The sequence below is a fragment of the Schistocerca cancellata genome, chromosome 1 (genome assembly GCF_023864275.1).
Source record: "Schistocerca cancellata isolate TAMUIC-IGC-003103 chromosome 1, iqSchCanc2.1, whole genome shotgun sequence".
NCBI classification, from domain to species: Eukaryota; Metazoa; Arthropoda; class Insecta; order Orthoptera; family Acrididae; genus Schistocerca; species Schistocerca cancellata.
Window position 1 is genome coordinate 680,602,134 of NC_064626.1, and position 25,178 is coordinate 680,627,311.

The 25,178-nt window shown below is 41.9% G+C and overlaps 1 protein-coding gene across 9 annotated transcripts in view; it reads left to right on the forward strand.

Moving 5' to 3' along the window:
- LOC126184082 (zonadhesin-like) overlaps window positions 1-25,178 on the forward strand; it is a 127,497-nt gene that overhangs the window by 60,321 nt on the left and 41,998 nt on the right. For 7 of the 9 annotated variants that reach the window (XM_049926496.1, XM_049926441.1, XM_049926450.1 and 4 more), the window contains 2 exons: window positions 16,607-16,699; window positions 17,693-17,794. The exons of the other annotated variants lie outside the window; for them this stretch is intronic. In XM_049926496.1, the coding sequence (XP_049782453.1) occupies window positions 16,607-16,699; window positions 17,693-17,794 (195 nt within the window). The remainder of the gene's footprint in view (window positions 1-16,606; window positions 16,700-17,692; window positions 17,795-25,178) is intronic. 9 annotated transcript variants of the gene reach the window in all.

Consider the following 25,178-nt stretch of genomic DNA (forward strand, 5'->3'; position numbering starts at 1 on the left):
ATTGTAGATTCCTTCATAAGGTAGTTGGGTTAGAGAGTTAGAAAGGAAATGGATTATGTTGAAGTTAGATATAGTCAAAATTAATGAAGATCAGTGACCGGAAGAATGGGACTTGTGATCAGGTCCATACGAGTTTACCAACACAAAATCAAGTACGGGTAATGCAAGAATAGTCCTAATAATCAAAAAGAAAATGGAAATACACGTACACTACTATAAATGGCATAGTGAACACATTATTGTAACCAAGATAGACACAAAGCAAACACACATCACTCTAGCCTGGGTTGCAACAGGTTCTGCTGTGTGCAGCTGAGTATGTGCGCTGCTTCCTTACTCCCACATTTCTGCTGCTTCTTTCCTTCCTAACGCAGCCTTCAGCTTGCAGTCAGTGCTGCCACATCATCTTGCCACTAGCCTAGCAGCTGCCAACAAGAGGCAGGGAGGCATGAGGAGTGATTTATGTGGATCTGAATCTTGGTGAATGTAGGCGCAGCAGCCAGAGACAAAGGTCATGTTTGCATGAGTTGTATCTGAGTAATTGTGTGAATGTGTGTGTGGTCTCATTTTCTGACAAAAGCTATGGTTGAAAATTTAGTTGCGAGAGTACGTGATGGTCTTTTCTTGTGCCTGTCTGCGGCTCAGCAGACATCTTTATGGTGAGTTGCTACCTGTCCTTATTATGATTGATTCTCAGAGTATTTGACCAAGTTATCTGTTGCATTGATTGATCACTGTGGCTTCTTGTCATGAATAGCTGTCTGTGGTTCATGAATAGCTGGCCACATGAGTGGATTTCCACAATGGGCCACAACACGATGCCATTTTTGCGGCTATATGTAATGGATCGAGCCTGCTGATCTGATGCCATTCAGTTCCCACTAATGTGCAAGCCCTGTCCGTTGGATCTATTCTCACAAATCTGCCTGCAGGTTGTGTCTGTGTGTGTGTGGCTCAATGAATCAGATTTTCATGGTTTATCCTTGGAGCCAGGACTGCGGCACTCCTCAGCATACCGAAGGCATGGGTGATGGGTTTCAGGAATTGTGACTGTCTCATCACAAATATGTTGTACAGTGTGGTGTTTTATGGGTATTTTATTTGTTCTAGCATATTTTGTCACTTCAAAAGTTATTTATATTAAGAATGTATGGACAATAAGAAGAAGAAAATTGTCAGTCGCTGCCGCTTTGGCCGCTATATACTTGTATATTTCTCTACATCTACATCCATACTCCGCAAGCCACCTGACGGTGTGTGGCGGAGGGTACCTTCAGTACCCCTATCGGTTCTCCCTTCTATTCCAGTCTCGTATTGTTCGTGGAAAGAAGGATTGTCGGTATGCCTCTGTGTGGGCTCTAATCTCTCTGATTTTATCCTCATGGTCTCTTCGCGAGATATACGTAGGAGGGAGCAATATACTGCTTGACTCTTCGGTGAAGGTATGTTCTCGAAACTTTGACAAAAGCCCGTGCCGAGCTACTGAGCGTCTCTCCTGCAGAGTCTTCCACTGGAGTTTATCTATCATCTCCGTAACGCTTTCACGATTACTAAATGATCCTGTAACGAAGCGCGCTGCTCTCCGTTGGATCTTCTCTATCTCTTCTATCAACCCTATCTGGTACGGATCCCACACTGCTGAGCAGTATTCAAGCAGTGGGCGAACAAGCGTACTGTAACCTACTTCCTTTGTTTTCGGATTGCATTTCCTTAGGATTCTTCCAATGAATCTCAGTCTGGCATCTGCTTTACTGACGATCAACATTATATAATCATTCCATTTTAAATCACTCCTAATGCGTACTCCCAGATAATTTATGGTATTAACTGCTTCCAGTTGCTGACCTGCTATTTTGTAGCTAAATGATAAAGGATCTATCTTTCTGTATATTCGCAGCACATTACACTTGTCTACATTGAGATTCAATTGCCATTCCCTGCACCATGCGCCAATTCGCTGCAGATCCTCCTGCATTTCAGTACAATTTTCCATTGTTACAACCTCTCGGTACACCACAGCATCATCTGCAAAAAGCCTCAGTGAACTTCCGATGTCATCCACCAGGTCATTTATGTATATTGTGAATAGCAACGGTCCTATGACACTCCCCTGCGGCACACCTGAAATCACTCTTACTTCGGAAGACTTCTCTCCATTGAGAATAACATGCTGCGTCCTGTTATCTAGGAACTCCTCAATCCAATCACACAATTGGTCTGATAGTCCATATGCTCTTACTTTGTTCATTAAACGACTATGGGGAACTGTATCGAACGCCTTGCGGAAGTCAAGAAACACGGCATCTACCTGTGAACCCGTGTCTATGGCCCTCTGAGTCTCGTGGACGAATAGCGCGAGCTGGGTTTCACATGACCGTCTTTTTCGAAACCCATGCTGATTCCTACAGAGTAGATTTCTAGTCTCCAGAAAAGTCATTATACTCCAACACAATACGTGTTCCAAAATTCTGCAACTGATCGACGTTAGAGATATAGGTCTATAGTTCTGCACATCTGTTCGACGTCCCTTCTTGAAAACGGGGATGACCTGTGCCCTTTTCCAATCCTTTGGAACGCTACGCTCTTCTAGAGACCTACGGTACACCGCTGCAAGAAGGGGGGCAAGTTCCTTCGCGTACTCTGTGTAAAATTGAACTGGTATCCCATCAGGTCCAGAGGCCTTTCCTCTTTTGAGCGATTTTAATTGTTTCTCTATCCCTCTGTCGTCTATTTCGATATCTACCATTTTGTCATCTGTGCGACAATCTAGAGAAGGAACTACAGTGCAATCTTCCTCTGTGAAACAACTTTGGAAAAAGACATTTAGTATTTCGGCCTTTAGTCTGTCATCCTCTGTTTCAGTCATAGAACTTTACTTTCGAATTCATTGAACGCCTCTCGCATAGCCCTCCTCACACTAAATTTCGCTTCGCGTAATTTTTGTTTGTCTGCAAGGCTTTGGCTATGTTTATGTTTGCTGTGAAGTTCCCTTTGCTTCCGCAGCAGTTTTCTAACTCGGTTGTTGTACCACGGTGGCTCTTTTCCATCTCTTACGATCTTGCTTGGCACATACTTATCTAACGCATAATGTACGACGGTTTTGAACTTTGTCCACTGATCCTCAACACTATCTGTACTTGAGACAAAACATTTGTGTTGAGCCAACAGGTACTCTGAAATCTGCTTTTTGTCACTTTTTCTAAACAGAAAAATCTTCCTACCCTTTTTAATATTCCTATTTACGGCTGAAATCATCGATGCCGTAACCGCTTTATGATCGCTGATTCCCTGTTCTGCGTTAACTTTTTCAAATAGTTCGGGTCTGTTTGTCACCAGAAGGTCTAATATGTTATCCCCACGAGTCGGTTCTCTGTTTAACTGCTTGAGGTAGTTTTCAGATAAAGCACTTAAAAAAATTTCACAGGATTCTTTGTCCCTGCCACCCGTTATGAACGTTTGAGTCTCCCAGTCTATATCTGGCAAATTAAAATCTCCACCCAGAACTATAACATGGTGGGGAAATCTACTCGAAATATTTTCCAAATTATCCTTCAGGTGCTCAGCCACAACAGCTGTTGAGCCAGGGGGCCTATAGAGACATCCAATTACCATGTCTGAGCCTGCTTTAACCGTGACCACCCAAATCATTTCACATTTCGGATCTCCGTCAATTTCTTTCGATACTATTGCACTTCTTATCGCTATAAACACGCCTCCCCCTTCACTGTTCAGCCTGTGTCTACGGTATACATTCCAATCTGAGTTTAGGATTTCATTACTGTTTACGTCTGGTTTCAGCCAACTTTCTGTCCCTAGTACTACATGGGCATTGTGACCGTTTATTAATGAGAGCAGTTCTGGGACCTTTCTATAGACGCTCCTGCAGTTTACTATTAGCACATTAATATTGTTATTCCCTGTTACATTTTGCCTACTCCTACCTTGCCGCGTCTCAGGAGGCGTCTTGTCGGGCCTAGGGAGGGGATTCTCTAACCTAAAAAACCCCCATGTGCACTCCACACGTACTCCGCTACCCTTGTAGCCGCTTCCGGCGTGTAGTGCACGCCTGACCTATTCAGGGGGACCCTACATTTCTCCACCCGATAGCGGAGGTCAAGAAATTTGCACCCCAGATCTCCGCAGAATCGTCTGAGCCTCTGGTTTAAGCCTTCCACTCGGCTCCAAACCAGAGGACCGCGATCGGTTCTGGGAACGATACTACAAATTGTTAGCTCTGATTCCACCCCTCGAGCGAGGCTTTCCGCCTTCACCAATTCCGCCAACCGCCTGTACGAATTGAGGATGACCTCTGAACCCAGACAGCAGGAGTCATTGGTGCCGACATGAGCAACAATTTGCAGTCGGGTGCACCCAGTGCTCTCTATCGCCGCCGGTAGGGCCTCCTCCACATCTCGGATGAGGCCCCCCGGCAAGCAGACAGAGTGAACACTGGCCTTCTTCCCCGACCTTCCCGCTATTTCCCTAAGGGGCTCCATCACCCGCCTAACGTTGGAGCTCCCAATAACTAATTAACCCCTCCCCCCGTGTGCCTGCTCGGACCTTGCTGAAGGAGCAGCCACATGTCCCCTCACAGGCAGAGCGGGCGATGCCACACGGCCAGCCTCCACATTGACCCTCCGCCGCTGAACCCGCCACTCCCCTTGGGGAGAGGGTGGCCCAACCGCGCCCGGTACCCGCGAAGATGTCTCGACAGCAGGGACAGTGTGTGAAGCATGTAACACCTGGGGTGTACCCTGCGACGCACCAGACTCCCCACTGCTGCTACACTCCGAGGCAGCAGCCTGAAGACGGCTGACCGCGGCCGTCAACACGCTCAGCTGTTCGCGAACAGTGGCCAGCTCCTCCTGCGTCCGTACACAGCAGTCACACATCCTATCCATCCTAAGGAATCAATTTACTGAAGAGAGTTGTTCAACCTTTAACTAGACTGCTAATTCACTAAAGGCGGCTGTTTATTCACTAAACTGGGGTTGCTAGCCACTTCTAGTAGAAAACAATGAAAATTGCACTACCTGTCTCTAGACTGTATTGAAAACAAACACTAGCACTACTGGCACTATGGCTGACTAAAGGGACTCTCTCTGACTGTATTCAAAACAAACACGAAATCTATGGAACACTGTTAATAGCACCAGACAATTAAAGCTTCCTAAAAGCAAATACACACGGAAGAAGTGACAAGTAAGAAAAATACAGTTAATACTTAAATTAAGGTAGCTCGCTGCACAGCAGACGTGAAGCAGACGGCAGTTACGACGACACTGACACTGACTATGGCTGACTAAAGGGACTCTCTCTGACTGTATTCAAAACAAACACGAAATCTATGGAACACTATTAATAGCACCAGACAATTAAAGCTTCCTAAAAGCAAATACACACGGAAGAAGTGACAAGTAAGAAAAATACAGTTAATACTTAAATTAAGGTAGCTCTCTGCACAGCAGACGTGAAGCAGACGGCAGTTACGACGACTCAAAAGAAAAATCACACATTACCTACTAAATAATAGATACAACACAGTGAGTAATAATTGACAATAACGAACATAGTAGAACCAACATTTTATTAGCAGTCACCTACAGTGTTGGTTTCACACAATTCTTCTCCGCCTTGTACACTTCTTTCAAGGGGCCTACTTTTTTCTGAGGTTATTTCTGAAATCAGTGAAGGTATTTTAAATCTGCCTTGAGATTCCAAGGAAATATATAATTTTGTCACTAAATGTGCCTCGTTTTATTGAAATAAAATAACATCTGTGGTCTTAATGAAACACACATACCATTTGGCTTGCTATCTCCACCGAAAAACAGTTAATTACGAAAGATGTTGATGTTAGTACTTAAGATTTTTGCTCACATCACGAAACACCATCTGCTTTTTAAGATATTTCCTCCTCTGCACTATTGTTTCGTGTACCGTAGCTGCAAAGACAGATTTGCAACTTACATCTTAACTTACCCTTGAGATCTCAACATTTGTCAGGGGAAAATGCTAAAACTTGTCTGGAAATCAGGAAATTTCACCCTGGCAGGGCAAGTTTATATGCCAACTAGCTCTGCAGTTGAAAGCATCATGAGGTAAAGGAAATTGATATAGTTAAAGGACACAATAATTTCCGGTGAAAGGAAAAGAAAGAGAACTCGGACTGGTGAATAGAAATAAGCGGAAGCTGCTTGCTGGAATTTTGTACAGAAAATAATTTAATCATTGCCACCACTTGGTTTGAGAATACCGTATTTACTCGAATCTAAGCCGCACTTTTTTTCCGGTTTTTGTAATCCAAAAAGCCGCCTGCGGCTTAGAATTGAGTGCAAAGCAAGTGGAAGTTCTGAAAAATGTTGGTAGGTGCCGCCACAACTAACTTCTGCCGTCGAATATATGTAGCGCTACACAGGCATGGTGCCAAAACCTCCGCGTCAGTAACACAAAAAAAAAAAAAAAGTGGAAGACGAGCTTTTTTTCCGCCCCGAGTTTCGACCACTGCACTTTCATACATTATCCAACAAAGTAAATACAAATTCCGTATTGTTCATCTTCGAATGTAGCAGAATTTCGATGTACTACGAAAATCCGACATGCAAGACTGTTTGGGATGTTTGTCAATATGGCCAACTCTACTTTCTGAATTTTTTCCTACCTGTGAGAAGAGATGGTTGCTAATAGGAACCTGATGAAATGTGAATCACATGCAGTATTCTCTTCACCATAAGAATAATACGAATATCAACATTTTGTCATGTATTCTTTCGTGTTTGCTGCTATCTCATTTAAATCCTGCCTGCCTAATAAACTACGAAACTAGAGTGAGACAACAGCAAACGCAGAAGAATATGCGTATCGTGTCATGTTTATATTCGTATTATTCTTATGCCTAATAGTGATACTGTCAGAAATGAAGCATGGCAACTGACTAGATTTTTAATTCCAAGATGACTAATTTCTGTGCAGAATTTGATGCACTAAAGAAGCGACCACAAAGATTTTCAAACGGAGAAACATTTTCGCCTAACTCTCGTTCAGAATATGTTCTATCATACGCAGTCTATTATTTGGTTCTTGTTGATCATTATCAAAGAAAGCAACAGTGTAAGTAACAACAAATAGCAGTCTCTTGCCATTGTTGCGCTAATGAGATGATTACTCTCTCTTTATTTTTGAATTGTAAGCGGCGGTAGCGCGCACAAAAGCAAGCCATGCCGCGAGCGGCGTCAGCCCGTAAACACGCACTATCAGAATGCGACAAACACTGCGTGACACAGTACAGTAATGCATTTTCAGCTTAGAGTGACGCAAACACCTATAACAAAGAAAACAGCACTTATCAGATCAAAGCAAAATAAGCAATCGATTCAAACCAGACGAAGCATGTGAAAAAGGGTACCTGTATAAATACGGACGAAGCGCCTGACGCGTAGCAATGGCTACCTGGTAAAGCTTAACTGCTAAGCTCACGACTCGAACCAAACTACTGTAGCTGTATCGTCATTCATTCAACCTAAATTGTGTCTCATATTACAATGGACCAACTTTGTTTCGATTTGGAGGTGCGGCCTAAAACTTTACTCTCCCCTTGAATTTCGAGTCTCAAATTTCCGGTGCGGCTTAGATTCGGGATTTTTTTTTTTTTTTTTTCAGGTGCGGCTTAGATTCGAGTGCGGCTTAGATTCGAGTAAATACGGTAATGAAAGAAGCTGTATACGTGGAAGAGATCGTATATCATGGTAAAGCAGGTATTTCAAAACAAGATTTTAAACTGTAAGACATTTCCAGGGCAGATGTGTTCTCTGGACATAATTTATTGGTTAAGGACAACAGATTTAAATTGAAGAAATTTCAAAAATATTGGAATTTAGGCAGAGATGGCATCTGGATAAATACATAATGGTGTTGAGTGTGTAGGCAACATTAAATGCCAGGATGGCGTGAATGGCGATTGATGATGGGTTGCTTACTACCAGCACCATGGCGGACACAGAATCACGAGAACTCGGTCACCAATTATTCTGTTGACACTTGTACAAAGGTTGGTGGTCGAAGACTGATAGCCTGCATAGTATCCCAGGCAGCAGCTGCTATCTCTTCATAGCACACTCAGGTGCACTGGCACCAAACCCAGGACCATTGGGAAACATAAAGACCTACTGAAGATACCCTAGAGGTAGGCCTCCATTAGTGGCACGTACCTGAAAGCCTGGAGCCATCAAGTCTGGGTAGGGGCTCATAGAGCCGCAGCTAGCTGATCTTGCTACTAGATGCAATTGGAGCTCCTTGGCTCACATGGGACCTTGGCTGGCATCTGGTTTGCCATGGCATCAGCAGTGCTCAAACACAAGTTCCCTAGTGTCAGAGTGTCAAGTATTTATAGTTGCTCCGCCCAGTTTTGTTGCGATAGGGCCCACCTTGAGTCACTTAGGTGACCAAGATAGCTCAACATTGGATCACAACATGTGGAAATTCAGCACACTGCTGTGGTTGATTGGGGTTTTGCAGCACACTTTCCCATCAGTATTGCAGCACCTGGTAGCAGGATTCCATAGGCAGCTCACCACTTGCTTCTCAACGAGGTGCGAAATCCAGGCGGAGGGTGTTTCCTCCACAAAATGAAAGACTGTGCGGTTGTTGAGAGTTTGTTGTATCATTGTGCAATGTTGGACTACAACAGAGGAAAGAAAGCTATTGAAGATGATTGGTTAGTTGAGAGGTGAAATTTTGAAGGTAGCAGAGAGTCACATAGGTAAAAAAAGCAAAGTCTAGCAGAAATACTTGTAGAACACAGAAGGTATTCAATTTAATTGACAAGAAAATAATATTTAAAAATGAAGTAGGTGAAAAGGAGTAGACACATGTAAAAAATGAGATTGATAGAAAATGTCTAAGCAGCAATGACTAGACGCCAAATGCAAGAGTATAGAACCGTGCATAACTGGGGGAAAGATATGATTAAATGCCACCTATCGGTATAAAGTGGAGAAGGTATACCTGAAAAGTAGAAGGAATGTGTTTTGAGGGTTACAAGGGTTGCAGGACATGAAAGGGAGAATGACTGACAGGGGGTTCAGTCAGAGTTGTTGGTTGTCTTCAATGTTATTCAGTCTGTACAAAAGACTTGGAATAGCAGTTCAATAGAATGGGTAGTGCTGTGAAGAGAGATTATAAAATGAACATCAAAAGAAGTAAAACAAGGGTAGTGGAATGTAGTCGAATTAAATCAGGTGGTGTTGAGGGAGTTGGATGAGGAAATGATACTAAAAGTAGCAGATGAGTTTTACTATTTGAGCAACAAAGTAAATGAGGATGGTCAAAGTAGATGTGGTATAAAAAGTGGGCTGGCTGTAGGCAGAAAGGCATTTCTGATCAACAGAATATAAATTTAAAATTTAGGAAGCTTTTTTTGATGGGATTTGTTTAGAGCATAGCCTTATACGAAAGTGAAACATGGACACTAAGTTTCTAAGATCAAAGGTGAGTGGAATCTTTGTAAACATGGTACTACAGAAGAATTCTGAGGATTAAGTGGTTACATGGAATGACATAGGGAGGTACTACATCAGAGATCCCCAAATATTTGTGTCTCTGTCTTTTATACATTGAGTTTTTACAAATCAAATTCATTAACTTTGAAAGTAATTTCGACATCTGATACAGTGCTACTCACTTTCGTATGCATAATTGTTGAATGGAAAACATAACATGTTAAGTTTTATACATTTATTAATTTAAATGACACAAAATGCTTATCTTTTGCTATTAGTACATAAATGCTTTTAATGAGAGAACTGAGCCTGATACTTCATTAGCAAATATGTAATATTTGGCTTCATTTCAGTTAGGTTTAACCCAACATCTCCTCAGTCACTGATTTCCAATCTATTTCATTTTAAAAAAAAAAAAAAAAAAAAAGGACTGGTAACCATGCTGAAAACACTTTCCAGGAGGTAGGAAAAGGGGAAAGCTATCAAAAACTTTCCTGCGATTATCCATAATAAAGGATAAGTAACAAGCCCCTGAACCCTGAATTGCTAATATGCCTTCTCAAACTTTATTGTAATTTCTTTATTAGTGTCTACTCTGCTCTGTATGCATTGATAACCCAGTGTGGTATTTAGACAGTAAAAATGTCCTCAAACCTTGTCTCAAAGTCTCTGTCAGGGACATTTGAATGGTGAATGAATCATCATCATCATCCTGTCAGTTTCTGTGACAAATTGGGAAACTGGGAAAATTACACTGTCCAATATTTTCTTCATTAGTTCAGTTTTGAGAAGAAAAGCTGGAATGATGGACTGTTTTTATCAAATATAGATTGTCATGTTGTAACTGCAAGTGTGGCTCTTTTAATTTAGTAAGCAAATATGATAAATATGAAATGTCTGGTTTCCACTTGATTAAAATTTTCTTTTAAAATTGGATCTTTAACATTGAAAATCTTTAAAGCAGTTTTGAAAAGTGAGAAAAATCTTGTCAAACATAGCCTCTTGACAGACAGCGTACTTCAGTGTGAAAGAGTAATTGATGAAAGTTCGTGTAATTTTCTTCACATAACTGCACGTACAACCTAGAATTCAACGTGCTGCTTCAAATTTTGTTTACTAGATTAATTATAAGTTGAAGAGATTGCATCAAGTTACTGCTCAGATTTTTTAACAAGTAAATGATGTTGATGAATGGCGCTGTTACTGATATCCCATGTGCATTTTGTTTCAAATGGCTTATCAATCCATGATAATTGCCAGACATGGCAGGTGCTCCATATACTGCCCCTGGCATTATGTTTGATAAAGGGATTGCTTTTTCCATGAAATAATCTTTCAAAACACTAACAGGACTAACATATACAACTAATAATGCTTCATTCCCAGGTAAAGTTTACTCACCCAGTTGTTTGGAGAGGTGGTCATTTGCAGATGCTTTCAATATCATAACCCATTTCATGAATATGAATATATTATAAGCAGGTTTGTGTATAATAGTTTCTAAAACCTCTTAATTAGCTTGTAAAATAAACTGTTCCCTGATAGTATGCAGTTTTCCAGATTTTGCTATAAGTAGCAAGTTATTGTAAGATGCCACCAAATCACTGTCTCTTTGGACCTCAAAGCGAACATACTGTCCTTTGTGGGTCTCTCTTTGAAGTAGTATTACATATTTCAAATCTTTATCTGTTTCATCAGGGTGATACATTCTAAGATGATATTCATCCGATAGTGAGCCCAAGCTTGAAATAAACAACACTGTACTGCCTCTGTTTCTGTTTAGATTGTCATGTTTAGTATCAGTTATCTGTCGACATACATTAAGCTATTAAGGTAAATATGATAAGATAGCAATCAGACTCAAGTCATAATCAGCGCATTCTACCCAATGAAAGGAAAAGAAAATTTGAGAAAAAAGTAATTCATTTGCTTACCTCCAGCACTCCCAAACATGACACGGATTCACTTTAACTTTTTTGGTACTGAACTATAATCTTTCCTTAGAGAGATGAACAGGGGCTCCCTAGTGGTGGATCGGAAGAAGTCGGTCTACTTTGGCTCGCTGATGTTTGGTGTTCGGTTCCTGGCAATTGCAACAATGTAACATAAAACCTTGCATATGTATCCACTGCAAAGTGATTTTTGTATCATACTGTGCTGTGTTGCAAATTAATACGTCTTTGATGGGTGATGAAGTGTTTCCTGGCCCATCATGGGCAGCACCAGATACTCTTTCCACTCCTCCAAGGAGGGCAATACTTTATGGAGTGAAGCTTATTACTATTATTTCTCTACTTTCTCAGACTGTTAAGTCTGGTTAAAAATGGAACGTGACGCGGACCTTGATCAAGCGTGACTTCCTTGTAACTGTATGGTATATGTTATATTGCATTTAGGAACTTTCGGGTGATTGAACATGTATCAATAATTACAGTTTTTTGTAGTTGTATATATATGCTTGGATGCAGCTGTATTGCATTGATGCATTGGTGGATACTGTGAGGTATGACTCCTGTAGTTGGTAGTATAATTGGTATAATGTCAACTTTATCCTGATGCCACATGTCCTTGACTTCCTCAGCCAGTTGGATGTATTTTTCAATTTTTTCTCCTGTTTTCTTCTGTATATTTGTTGTGTTGGGTATGGATATTTCAATTAGTTGTGTTAATTTCTTCTTTTTATTGGTGAGTATGATGTCAGGTTTGTTATGTGGTGTTGTTTTATCTGTTATAATCGTTCTGTTCCAGTATAATTTGTATCCATCACTCTCCAATACATTTTGTGGTGTGTACTTGTATGTGGGAACGTGTTGTTTTATTAGTTTATGTTTTATGGCAAGTTGTTGATGTATTATTTTTGCTACATTGTCATGTCTTCTGGGGTATTCTGTATTTGCTAGTATTGTACATCCGCTTGTGATGTGATCTACTGTTTCTATTCGTTGTTTGCAAAGTCTGCATTTATCTGTTGTGGTATTGGGATCTTTAATAATATGCTTTCTGTAATATCTGGTGTTTATTGTTTGATCCTGTATTGCAATCATGAATCCTTCAGTCTCACTGTATATATTGCCTTTTCTTAGCCATGTGTTGGATGCGTCTTGATCTGTGTGTGGCTGTGTTAGATGATACGGGTGCTTGCCATGTAGTGTTTTCTTTTTCCAATTTACTTTCTTTGTATCTGTTGATGTTATGTGATCTAAAGGGTTGTAGAAGTGGTTATGAAATTGCAATGGTGTAGCTGATGTATTTATATGAGTGATTGCTTTGTGTATTTTGCTAGTTTCTGCTTGTTCTAGAAAGAATTTTCTTAAATTGTCTACCTGTCCATAATGTAGGTTTTTATATCTATAAATCCCCTTCCACCTTCCTTTCTGCTTAATGTGAATCTTTCTGTTGCTGAATGTATGTGATGTATTCTATATTTGTGGCATTGTGATCGTGTAAGTGTATTGAGTGCTTCTAGGTCTGTGTCACTCCATTTCACTACTCCAAATGAGTAGGTCAATACTGGTATAGCATAAGTATTTATAGCTTTTGTCTTGTTTCTTGCTGTCAATTCTGTTTTCAGTATTTTTGTTAGTCTGTCTATATTTTTCTTTTAGTTCTTCTTTAATATTTGTATTATCTATTCCTATTTTTTGTCTGTATCCTAGATATTTATAGGCATCTGTTTTTTCCATCGCTTCTGTGCAGTCGCTGTTGTTATCCAATATGTAATCTTCTTGTTTAGTGTGTTTTCCCTTGACTATGCTATTTTTCTTACATTTGTCTGTTCCAAGAGCCATATTTATATCATTGCTGAATACTTCTGTTATCTTTAGTAATTGGTTGATTTGTTGCTGCCAGTAGTTTTAGATCATCCATGTATAGCAAATGTGTGATTTTGTGTGGGTATGTTCCAGTAATATTGTATCCATAATTTGTATTATTTAGCATGTTGGATAGTGGGTTCAGAGCAAGACAGAACCAGAAAGGGCTTAATGAGTCTCCTTGGTATATTCCACGCTTAATCTGTATTGGCTGTGATGTGTTGTTATCTGAATTTGTTTGGATATTAAGTGTGGTTTTCCAGTTTTTCATTACTATGTTTAGAAACTGTATCAATTTAGGATCTACTTTGTATATTTCCAATATCTGTAGTAACCATGAGTGGGGTACACTATCAAAGGCTTTTTGGTAATCAATGTATGCGTAGTGTAGGGACCTTTGTTTAGTTTTAGCTTGATATGTCACCTCTGTATCTATTATCAGTTGCTCTTTACATCCTCGTGCTCCTTTGCAGCAGCCTTTTTGTTCTTCATTTATAGTTTTGTTCTGTGTTGTATGTGTCATTAATTTCTGTGTGATGACTGCAGTTAATATTTTGTATATTGTTGGTAGGCATGTTATGGGGCGATATTTAGCTGGGTTTGCTGTGTCTGCTTGATCTTTAGGTTTCAGATAGGTTATTCCATGTGCAAGTGTATCAGGGAATGTGTATGGGTCTGCAATGTAACTGTTAAATAATTTAGTTAGATGTGAATGTGTTGAGGTGAACTTCTTTAGCCAGTAATTTGCTATTTTATCATTTCCAGGGGCTTTCCAATTGTGTGTAGAATTAATTGCTCGGGTGACTTCATGTTGCAAAATTATCACTTCAGGCATTTGTGGTATCATCTTGTATGTGTCTGTTTCTGCTTGTATCCACCGTGCATACCTGTTATGTTGTACCGGGTTTGACTATATGTTGCTCCAGAAGTGTTCCATGTCTGTTATGTTTGGTGGATTGTCTATTTTAATGTGTGTGTTATCCATTGTTTGGTAAAATCTCTTTTGGTTTGTGTTGAATGTTTGGTTTTGTTTCCTTCTATTTTCACTTTTTTTGTATCTTCTAAGTCGTTTGGCCAATGCTTGTAATTTCTGCTTTTTTTCATCTAATTGCTCTATTGCTTCTTGTTGTGAGATTTTACCTAACCTTTTTCGTTTTTTGTCTGATATTTCATTTCTTATAAATTTGTTAGCTGTCCGATGTCTTTTCTCAGTTTTTCTATTCTGATCTGTAGCCTGTGTTGCCATGCTGGTTTTGTGGGTTTCTTCTGTGTGTTGGTTTGTTCTGATCTCTGCCTAGTGTGTATATTTAGTGTAGTGAGTGCTCCTATATAAACCAGTAGTTGTAACTCTTCCATAGTTGTGTTTTCATTTATTTTGTTGTGTATGATTGTGTTGATAGTTTTTATTGTTGTTTCAACTTGTGGGTTATTTGGCGGTCTATGCAAGAATGGTCTGATGTCTGTATTTGTGTCTTTGTATTCTATATATGTCAGCTGAAATTTCTCTTCTATATCTAACACGTGTCTCTCTTTGTGTTCTATTTGTGCTTGTTCTGGTGGCTGTCTTAAGATTTCGTTTTCCTCTGATTGTTTAATTGATGCGTGTTGGTCTTTGTTTGTTTGCTCTGGGATGTTTGAGTCCATTACTGTATTTTCTTCTTCTTCTGATTGCACATTATTTTGTTCCAGTATTTGTTGTACTTGTTGTTTGATGTTTTCTAATTCTGACTGGGGTATCCTGTTATTTTTTATTATTACACGCATCTGATCAGCTAGTCGTTGTTCTGTTAAAAATTTTAATTCCGGGTATCTGGTAATAAATGTTGTGTATACTTGTGATCTGTATCCAGTTGTGTTGGTTCCTAGGTTTGTTGCTTGGTAATAACAGAACATGAGGTGTCGATTAACTTCATCTGACCATCTCATCCTCTGTCTTTGTTTTCCTTCTAGGGTGGTTGCAGGAAGCATATCCTGCAAAACACCTGTATTTGGATTTAAATCATTTTCCAGTTGGCTAGCAGTGTCGTTACCATTGTGGGCGGGCATAGGGTTCAAGCAGCGTCCCCGACCATGACGGCGCTTGTCCGAGGCTTCTTTAGTTCTGTCCTGAACCAAGTAATCACACTAAAAGGGGGGTTAGCCCTATTAGTGGTTTGTTCTTTTCGTCGCCTTTTACGACTGGCAGAACATACTGGAGGCCTATTCTTTTCCCGGGCCTCCACGGGGGTTATTATTATTATTATTATTATTATTATTATTATTATTATTATTATTATTATTAATGGCTGTTGAGTGTTATGAGAAGGAGAGCAAAAATTAAAAGTTGCTCCATCCTCTCTCTTAGCCAATGAGGCAAACAGTGACATAAATAGGAGCAAGCTTCAGCTCTGTGACAATAGTTGGGAATTTTGGTTGTGACCTGCCTACATGGAATCCACTCTTGTGTCTAATGCACCACCTTTTATCCCCCTCCCCCGCTGATATAAACCCCTTGCAGGTTAGGATTGATATAGACCACTTTGAGACTCACTGTACTGGATTAAATTTGGGGGAGAATGGTAATTTATGGCACAACATGACTAAAAGGAGGACTTGTCCTATTAATAGATAGGACAAATTCTGAGGCGTCAAAGAAAAAAGAGTTCCTTAATGGAAGGAAGTGTTGTAAGTAAAACTTGTAGGGAGAGGCCAAAGCTTGAGTAATGTATGAATGTTCAAATGGAGGTCAGTTTCAGTAGATAGGTAGAGTTGGAGAGGGTTGAACCTGATGTACTAGTGTGGAGACCTACAGCAAATCGGTCTTGTGATTGTAGTCTGCAACAAGAACAACTTCCGAACATTTGAGACAAGTGCAAGGTATGATAAAGCATAAGGATGGAATTCGGTGATTAGTACAATAAGTAGAGTGTGTAGTGGCATTCATTCGACTAGCTGATAAGCTACACATTTAAGGTGCTGTCCCTGACAAGGCAGACTACACTCAGCTTACCAGGCTGATAGGTAGAAGTCTTCACTGTGCATGACTATTAAAGTCTCCGCCAAACTACATTCACTGTGTGAAAATACTGTGAAGCAAATGAATATTTATTTAAGTACGCCAATGGTGGTGGTGTTATAGGACCAGTCTTGCTTTCTGTCTCGTATGATGTGATGCCCTCAGCTCATATCTGAAGTGCAGTTCTATAATACATTGTGTACCTGTTCTTTTTTTAAAGAAATTTTGAGGGCTGCTGTTGTCATGTGATCAGTAGTTTAAACATTTTGACATTAGATTGATATGTTGTTGTTGTTTGACAGATACCTCCGTGGTTTCAAAAGAAACTACACAGACTCCAACAAGGAAATCTATTCATATTAAAAGGAGTGCAGAAAAGGAAAATGATGAACCAGGTGTGTAAGCTTTTTTTAACAACTATTGTGTAAAATGACTGGAGAGAAGATTAATAATATTGGCAATATATGGTCATCCCTGAAAAATAATTGGGAACTTGATCTTCAGAATGCCCCCAGAGAACAACTTGAAACATAAACTATTCTACTTCTTGCTGGGCTGGGGGAATAAAATCCTCTCAAGGCAAAGTTGATGTAGCTGTGGCTTGTGCTTGTGCACTTCAACTCAGGTTGTGTGTTGGTCCTTCATAACTAGGTATTTAGCCCAAATAAGGCCAAGAAAGAATACACAGCATTACAGAAATTATCAGAGTGGCGAATAAAAGGAATAACAGCAGTGTTTGAAGTTTGTATTGTAACAAAACCTACATCTTATTTAACTGCATTAACCTAAAAGAACAAAATCAAAACAATTGGATTTCTCAGAAGGAAAAAAAAGTTGCTATTATCAGAATATACAAGGCCTGGAATACAGTAATTTAACTTTATTCATATTTTCAAAATATTAATTCACTGCCTATTCATTCCATATGTAACTAAGGTTTTTAGCATCTGGACTTAAGAGTAAGTAGTCTTTTGATCATTAGAAATAATAAAAAAAAACTGAATGTTTCTTATTTTTCTGTTTAACCAATTACATGTACCATATAAACGTTACACCCACTGCGGGGAATGTGGTAGCATATAGCAGGATCCTCTTGAATGGTGAATGTTCTCCGTTACAGGAACAAGGCAGGTATTGCCCATTCCAACAATGGAATACTGATTCAGGGAATTGCAGTTGTCCTCCAATAAGACCATGCATAACAAAGCATTATTCTTGTCAAATTGACCTCGGAGTTGAACACCTATTTATTGTACCTGAGCACTTTTCCTGGTAACTGTTGCATTGCAAATTACAGAGTTAAAGATAACACGAAAGATGCAGTGGTCTCGTTGTGCATAACATAACAGTATTAGTCAATACTGGTATTTTTTCTTTTCATTTTTCAGCTGTATCCTGTTTCTCAGTTGAAAATTCTATGGATAGAAAATCAAGCCAAAGAAAAACAAATAAAAGGAAAAGCAAGTTGGAGGAAGAAAATGAAGGAATGGGTATGTCATCCTTCTGTCAAAAGTCAGTTTTAAGGTCTAAATAAATTAGACATAAAATAATGTTGGCAATATTTTATTGCAGTGTAGTTGTAGAACTATTTCTGCAAAGTGGTTGTGTTATAATGTGCTACTGTGGTGTGGTGCGTGTACTTGGTGATACATGACAAACTTTGGAAACTTCTCAATCTGTTGAAAAAGTTTGTGCTGCTTGGGTTATTTCAGTAGCTTTGACAGTTAACATTTCTTCTCTCCCCCAGGGGGCTCGCCACTCTTTGGTGAGTTCACGCTTGGCTACCATGGGGCCCCAGCCATTGCAGCATTTTTCCCCTTCCGGTGCTGCGTGTCTATCCTCTTGCTGTTCATTTCCCTCCCTTGGAGAACATGTCTTGGATGTTGTTGGGAATGTTCTGCATTGTCTGTCGCTGACATAAGAACAATCTCATCTTTGTTTTTCACTCCCTTTTCCTTTCTTCGCTTCCCTTCTTCTCTCGTTCCTCCGCTTCGACGTTTCAGGTTCCTCTCTTTCTTCTTCCTCCCTGTGCGCTCCTGAAAGCTGGCCTATGCATCTGACACATAACAGGTGACTGGGTAACAGTTAGGGTTTACACGTACCTTATGGTACAGGCCAGGCCCAGGAAGGGGTGATTGCATGAGCTGCAACCTTCCAAATTGCCTTTGGTCCCTCTGTCAAATGTTAGGGAAGTGTGGCCTGAGGTGTGAACAATAACCGAATGCAGGAGTGCGCCATCGGAGACGCTGGCAGTCATGGGGCATTTTTTCGCAATGAGTCGATCATCTTCCCAATCAACATCTACGAAATATAAACATGATGAGGCTAATGATTCAAAGATCCTTCCCACTGCACCACGGTTCCTCATGGTCTCACGTATTGAAGACGGTCAGTCCTTCGCCACGGTAAATCCGTTTAGTATTCAGAAAGATGTTGAATCAATTGCTGGCCCTGTGAAATCCTGCTCTCGTTCATGGAATGCACTTTGGTTTTGGAGACAGCTTCTGCTTCACTTCTCCATGGCTACTCTGTTCATATTGAGGCCCATAGAACTTCAAATTCTGCCCATGGTGTAATTTACACTAGGCTGCTCAGTGGTCTAACCGAGGCCGAAATCCAGTCTTACCTCTCTTATCAGGGTGTCATTGCCGTCCATTGTGTAATGAGAAAGGTAGATTCCTCCTTAGTGCCCACCCGCACTCTTTTTCTCCCACCTTCGATAGAGTGGTGCTGCCATCCAAGATCAAAGCAGGCTGTGAAATATCACAGTCCGGCCGTACATTCCCGACCACAATGCATTGCTACCAGTGTCTTGTCGACACCCAGGCAAATGTGTAACCTGTGGTAGGGATGCACACGGGGGTGACTGTCCGCCGCCTCCTCCCCCCTGTATCAACTGCAATGGTGGCCATGCCACCCTTCTCTCGGGATTGTCCTGTGTATCTTGAGAGCAGGCTGTCCAAGAGAATTGGGTAAAGGAAAAAGTGCCTTACTCAGTAGCTCACAAGTTACCGGCTAGTCACAAATCTTGCGTTCTACCATCTGGCACCTATAGTTCTGTTCTTGTTGCCCCTCGCTCCATGAAGGACATGGCCACACAGACATGCGACCTCAAATTCAGCTCTGAGGTTGTGAAATCGCCAAGTGTCAAGTTAGCATCGCCATTCCTCCATACCGCTGTGCAACAAACCGTCAAACTCTCGCCTCAAGGGGCGAAGCCACCAGCTACACAACAAGTAGGCAGGAAAGGACAGAAGGTGTACTCCCGTGAACACTTCCTCCCTCCCTCCAGTCAAACAACACCCAAATGTTCTCCTTTGGCAACTTGAAGATCCTGTTCAATGGTTTCGCCATGTGTGACCGTAGCCCAGCGGGTCTCTGTTTCGCCAGTGCGCACCATCAACCGTTTTTCATCATTGTACTCCACGGACCATCCACACAAGCAAGCCAATGCTTCTGTGGACCCCATGGAGTAGGAGCCTCCTGCTTATGTGCTCTGTAGTAGTGACTCTACACCGGCTGTCACTCAGCGGCCGCCGAGTTGACCCCTCTACATCTCTTCCTCCTCATGACTGTCCTCCAGTGGAACAATCACGGTCTTCAGTCCCACAAAGAGGATTTACAGCTGCTTTTAGCATCGCCGCATCCCATTGTACTCTGCCTTCAGGAACCGAAATTGTGCCCTCATGACGGCTTCAAGCTTTCACAATTCTTACCGATTCATTTTTACCTTCCCCCTGAGGTGAGCATTCCATCTCGTGGAGACATCATGGTGCTCATTCGGGATGACCTTCATAGTCATCCCATCTCCCTGACTACCCGTCTTCAGGCTGTTGCAATTCGGCTTTTCCTTCCCCGCCTGACTTTTTCTCTCTGTACCTCCATCATTCAGTGTCACCAGGGCAGACTTCCTTCAGCTTATTAGGCAGGTACGTCCCCCATTTTTGCTACTCTGTGACTTTAATGCGCATAATCCCTTTTGGGGTTCTCCCAGGACCTGTCGGAGAGGTGCCCTTTTAGCTGACCTACTTAACCTCCTCTGCCTTAACACTGGCACACCCACTTTCCTTTCCGACTCCTCACACACCTATTCCCATTTGGACCTATCCTTTTGCACTGTCAAGCTTCTCCATCATCTTGAGTGGTCCATTCTTTCTGACACCTACTCGAACGACCCTCCTACCCCATCGATGTGCATGCCAAAATGGCAGCTTACTAATGCTGACTGGCAACTTTACTCTTCCCTGGTGACCTTCAAAGAATAAGACTTCCGCAGTTGTGATGACCAGGTGGACTATATCACAAATGTTATCCTTACTGCTGCAGAACATTCCATTCCTCGTACTTCCTCTTTACCACATCGTGTCTCCATCCCTTGGAGGACTGAGGCATGTCACGATGCCATTTGCACATGGAGATGTGCTCTCTGCGTTTTTAACCATCATTCCTTGGTGCCAAACAGCATTCATTATAAGTAGATGCGTGCAAAGTATTGTCGTGTTCTTCGGGATAGCAAACGAGCTAGCTGGATTTCATTCACTGGTTCTTTTAACAGTTCCTCTGTCGTGTGGGCCAACCTCCGATGGCTCTCTGGGACCAAGATCCATTCCCCCATTTTCAGCCTCACAGTAGCAGTCAATGTTATCGTGGACCCTACTGCTATCTCCAACACCTTGGGCCACCATTTTGCGGAAGTTTCGATCTCTTCCAACTATCACGCTGCTTTCCTCCATCAGAAACAAGCGGAGGAGGCTGGGGTGATACCCTTCTCTTCTCAGAATCGGGAGTGCTACGATGCCGCCTTTACTATGAGAGAGTTCAATCATGCTCTCAGTTGATCCTGATCCTCGACCCCAGGGCCAGACACAGTCCACATTCAGATGTTGCAGCACCTTTCTCTTGCGGGCAAGCACTTTCTGCTTAACACGTACAACCGCATCTGGGCAAAGGGAACATTTACCGGACGCTGGCATGAAGCCACCGTCATACTCATACCTAAGCCCGGTAAGGACAAAAACCTTCCTTCCAGCTGCAGCCCCATCTCTCTTACCAGCTGCGTTTGCAGGGTCATGGAACGTATGATTCATGCCAGGCTGGTACGGTGGCTCGAGTCTCACCATTTACTAACGAATGCACAGTGTGTATTTCAGCGCGGCGTTCTGCAGTTGACCATCTCATTACTTTGTCCACCCATGTCATGAACGGTTTTCTGCAGAAATCCCAGACTGTGGCAGTGTTTTTTGAATTGCAGAAAGTCTATGACACCTGCTGGAGAACTGGTATCCTTCATACTCTTTACACGTGGGGCTTCCGTGGCCGCCTGCCCTGTTTCCTTCAGGCATGTTTTAAAGATCAAATTTTCAGGGTGCTTGTGGGTTCTGCCTTGTCGGACACCTTTATCCAGGAAAACAGTGTGCCTCAGGATTCCCTCCTGAGTGTTGTTCTCTTCGCTATCCCCATTAATCCTATCATGGCCTGTCTCCCACCAGGCATCTCCAGCTTCCTTTTTGTTGATGATTTTGCCATCTATTGCAGTTCTCCGTGGACCTGTCTCACTGAGCGGCGCCTTCAGTGGTGTCTTGATCGTCTTTACTCCTGGAGCATCAACAGTGGCTTTCACTTTTCCACTGGCAAAACCATCTGTATGAATTTCTAGCGGCGCAAATGATTTCTCCCACCTTCTTTACATCTCGGGCCTGTTGCCCTTCCATTCGTTGAAACTACAAAATTCCTGGGGCTTGTGCTCAATAGGAAACACTCTCGGTCCTCCCATGTCTCTTACCTGGCAGCCCGCTGTACATGGTTCCTCAATGTCCTATGTGTCTTCAGTGGTACTTCCTGGGGTGCCGATCAAACCACTCTTCTCCGTTTGTACCATCTTTTGTCCGTTTGAAACTCAGTTATGAGTGCTTCATTTATGTGTCCGCACGCCCATCCCTCATATGCTGTCTCAACACAATCTACCATCGTGACATCCGTTTGGCCACGGGCGCCTTTTACACCAACCTAGTTGAGAGTCTGTATGCTGAAGCTGCTTATCTACCACTACCCTGCGGCCGTGACTTTCTCCTCAGCAGGTATGCATGCCATTAGTCTGCCATGCGTGGCCACCCGTCCTATGCCTCATTCTTTGATGATTCCTTTGATCATCAGTACGGCGCTCGTCCTCCTTCTGTTACCTCCTGGAGTCTGCTTTTGGCACTTGCTACAGCGGCTTAACTTCACACTACCTGCACCTTTCCCGGTGGGTGAACCCTTTGCCACCTTGGCTTTGTGAAGTGACCTATGCTAACCTTGGTCTCGGTCTATCGCATGGAACTTCGGGGGTCGGTTGTGCCTTCATCATTGGCACACGTGTCTTTAGATATCAGCTTCCGGCACACTCCTCAGTATTTACAGCCGAGCTCTTCGCCTTGTATCAGGCCACGGAGTACATCCGGCTCACAGCCTTTTCAATTGTGTCCTCTGCTCAAACTCACTCAGTGCCCTCCATAGTCTATGTGCACTGTACACCGCCCATCCCTTAGTGCAGTGGGTCCAGGAAAACTGTCACCTGCCCACTCTTGTTGTCATTTTGATGTTTCTGTGGGTTCCTGGTCGTGTCAGTCTGCCAGGAAAAGAGGTTGCTGATGCTGTTATCAAAGCTGCGGTCCTAGTACCTCAGCCTGCTAGTACCTATATTCCCTCTGATGACCTCTGTGTTGCCATCTGTCAGGAGGTGGTGTCCCTTTGGCATCGCCAATAGTCCTCCCTTCATGGCAATAAGCTCAGGCTTTTTAAGCCTCTCCCAGCAGCTTGGATGACCTTCTCTCGGCCCTCGCACTGGGAGTAGGTTATTTTAACTCAGCTGTGTATTGGGCACTGCCTTTTTAGCCATCATCATTTGCTAAGTGGCACTACCCCACCATTTTGTACACATTGTGCCCAAGTTTTCCTGTCTGCAATTTCCTGATGGAATGTCCATTTTTTTTACCTTTTACGTTCCCGTTTGGGTGTGCCGTCTGAGTTATCGGCTGTTTTAGCAAATGACGCACTTTTTATCCACCAAAGCAATATGGTGAAAGCCTTTTAATTTAGGATCTACAGTGTCTTTTTTAGCTCTTTTTCCACATGCCTGTTTTTAACTGTCTTCTGTTATGTCAGTTGGGATTGATATATAGTTGTTTTTTAACTCCTCTCTGTCTTTGAGTTCTGTGGTTTTGACTTGGTCGCATATGACCCCCAGTTGTTTTTGCACCCTAAAACAAAAACAAAATACATTTCTTCTTCTAATTATGGATCTGACTTATGAAATGCCATTGAACAAACATCTTGTTATGGTACTTTCTGATGATCCGATGCGGGATTTGTCATACTGCAGACTTGCAGCTCCATTTATAGCAGAGTCCATGTAGATCTGGAATGGAGAGTGCGTAGTAATATGTTTGTTCTTTGCTATTCTGATGGAACTACAATCTAGCAGTTACCAGGTGATTCTAAAGGGTGAGTCACCTAAAAGTTGCACTGCAAATATTTTGTGAATGGAAGGCACCATTGATGTACAGATTTCACAGGTTGAAATGATAGACAAGGGCCAACCTCTGCAGCCCATACATTGTGTGTTATCAGTTTTGAATGTGTGTATTTAAAAAAGGTACAAATATTTCAGTGGTACAATGACTATTGACATTACCACAAAGTAGGATAAGTTACAATGTCAGTGTTTGTCATTATAGAAGTCTAGTACAAGTAGTTTGAGATACCATAGTTTAAACATGATAAACACCAACAGTTGTTTGTTCCATGTGATGGCACAAACAAATATCAAGTAGACATAGATGGTATGTGCAGCCCTACACAGACGTTAATACGTCTCCAGAAGTGCGATGTTGTCAAATGAGACAAACGAAAGACAAGCAAAAGTGAACACACCATCTCTGTGAAGTCTGACTCACAAAGAACCAATGCACCCTCAAAGCAGTTGTTCAAGATGAGCACCTCCAGTGTCAATACAAGAATGCAGTATGCCATGCAATAATTGCTGCACACGTTCTAGCATTTCAGCAGAAATTGCAGTGCAGACAGCAGTAATACACCATTTCATGTCATCTGGTGTCACTAGTACATCCATGTAGGCAGCGTCGTCGTGTACCCCCCCCCCCCCCCCCCCCCCCCAAAATAGAAAAAAATCCAGTTGTGCCAGGTCGGGGGAACAGGCCAGACGAGATACAGAGCCTATTTGTCCAATCCATAAATTTGGAAACAGTCTCTGAATACGCACAGTCTTAATTTATACACTGTGGGTCAGAAAACCATCACATTGATAGCACAGGCTCCTCATATTCTGGGTGGGAACATTTTCTACCATCTGTAGAAGATGGCTCATTAGAAGGTTGAGATATTCGTTCATATCCAATGTTCCCTCTATAAACAAGGGTCCTGTGAGGCAATGCACTATTCCACACCATATCTTTAAACTCCATGAACACTGACATTCCGCCTAATGAAGCCAACGGGAATTATCAATAGACCAGAAGTGCATGTTTCTGAGATTTACTTGGCTGTGATTAGTAAATGTTGGTTCATCCGTAAACAAGAATCACGACATGTCGGGTGCCATGTGTTAGTGCCGAGGTACAAGTTTCACAACTCCACAATTCACAGAATCATTTCCATGCAGTTCAGTAGAGTCCCGTTAATCCAAACTAATTGCACCGGATCTTGTTTGGATTAGCCGGAATTAGGGTGGTGAGTTTCTAGAATGAAGTTTACCAAGCAGATAAGTAGGTACACCATGGTGACAAATGGGAACAAGTTTGGGATCAATGGCTCACTCTCACTCCCTGCCCTTGTTGTCGTGCATTGTTGTGTCTGAGGTCAGTGCACTGCCAGTTG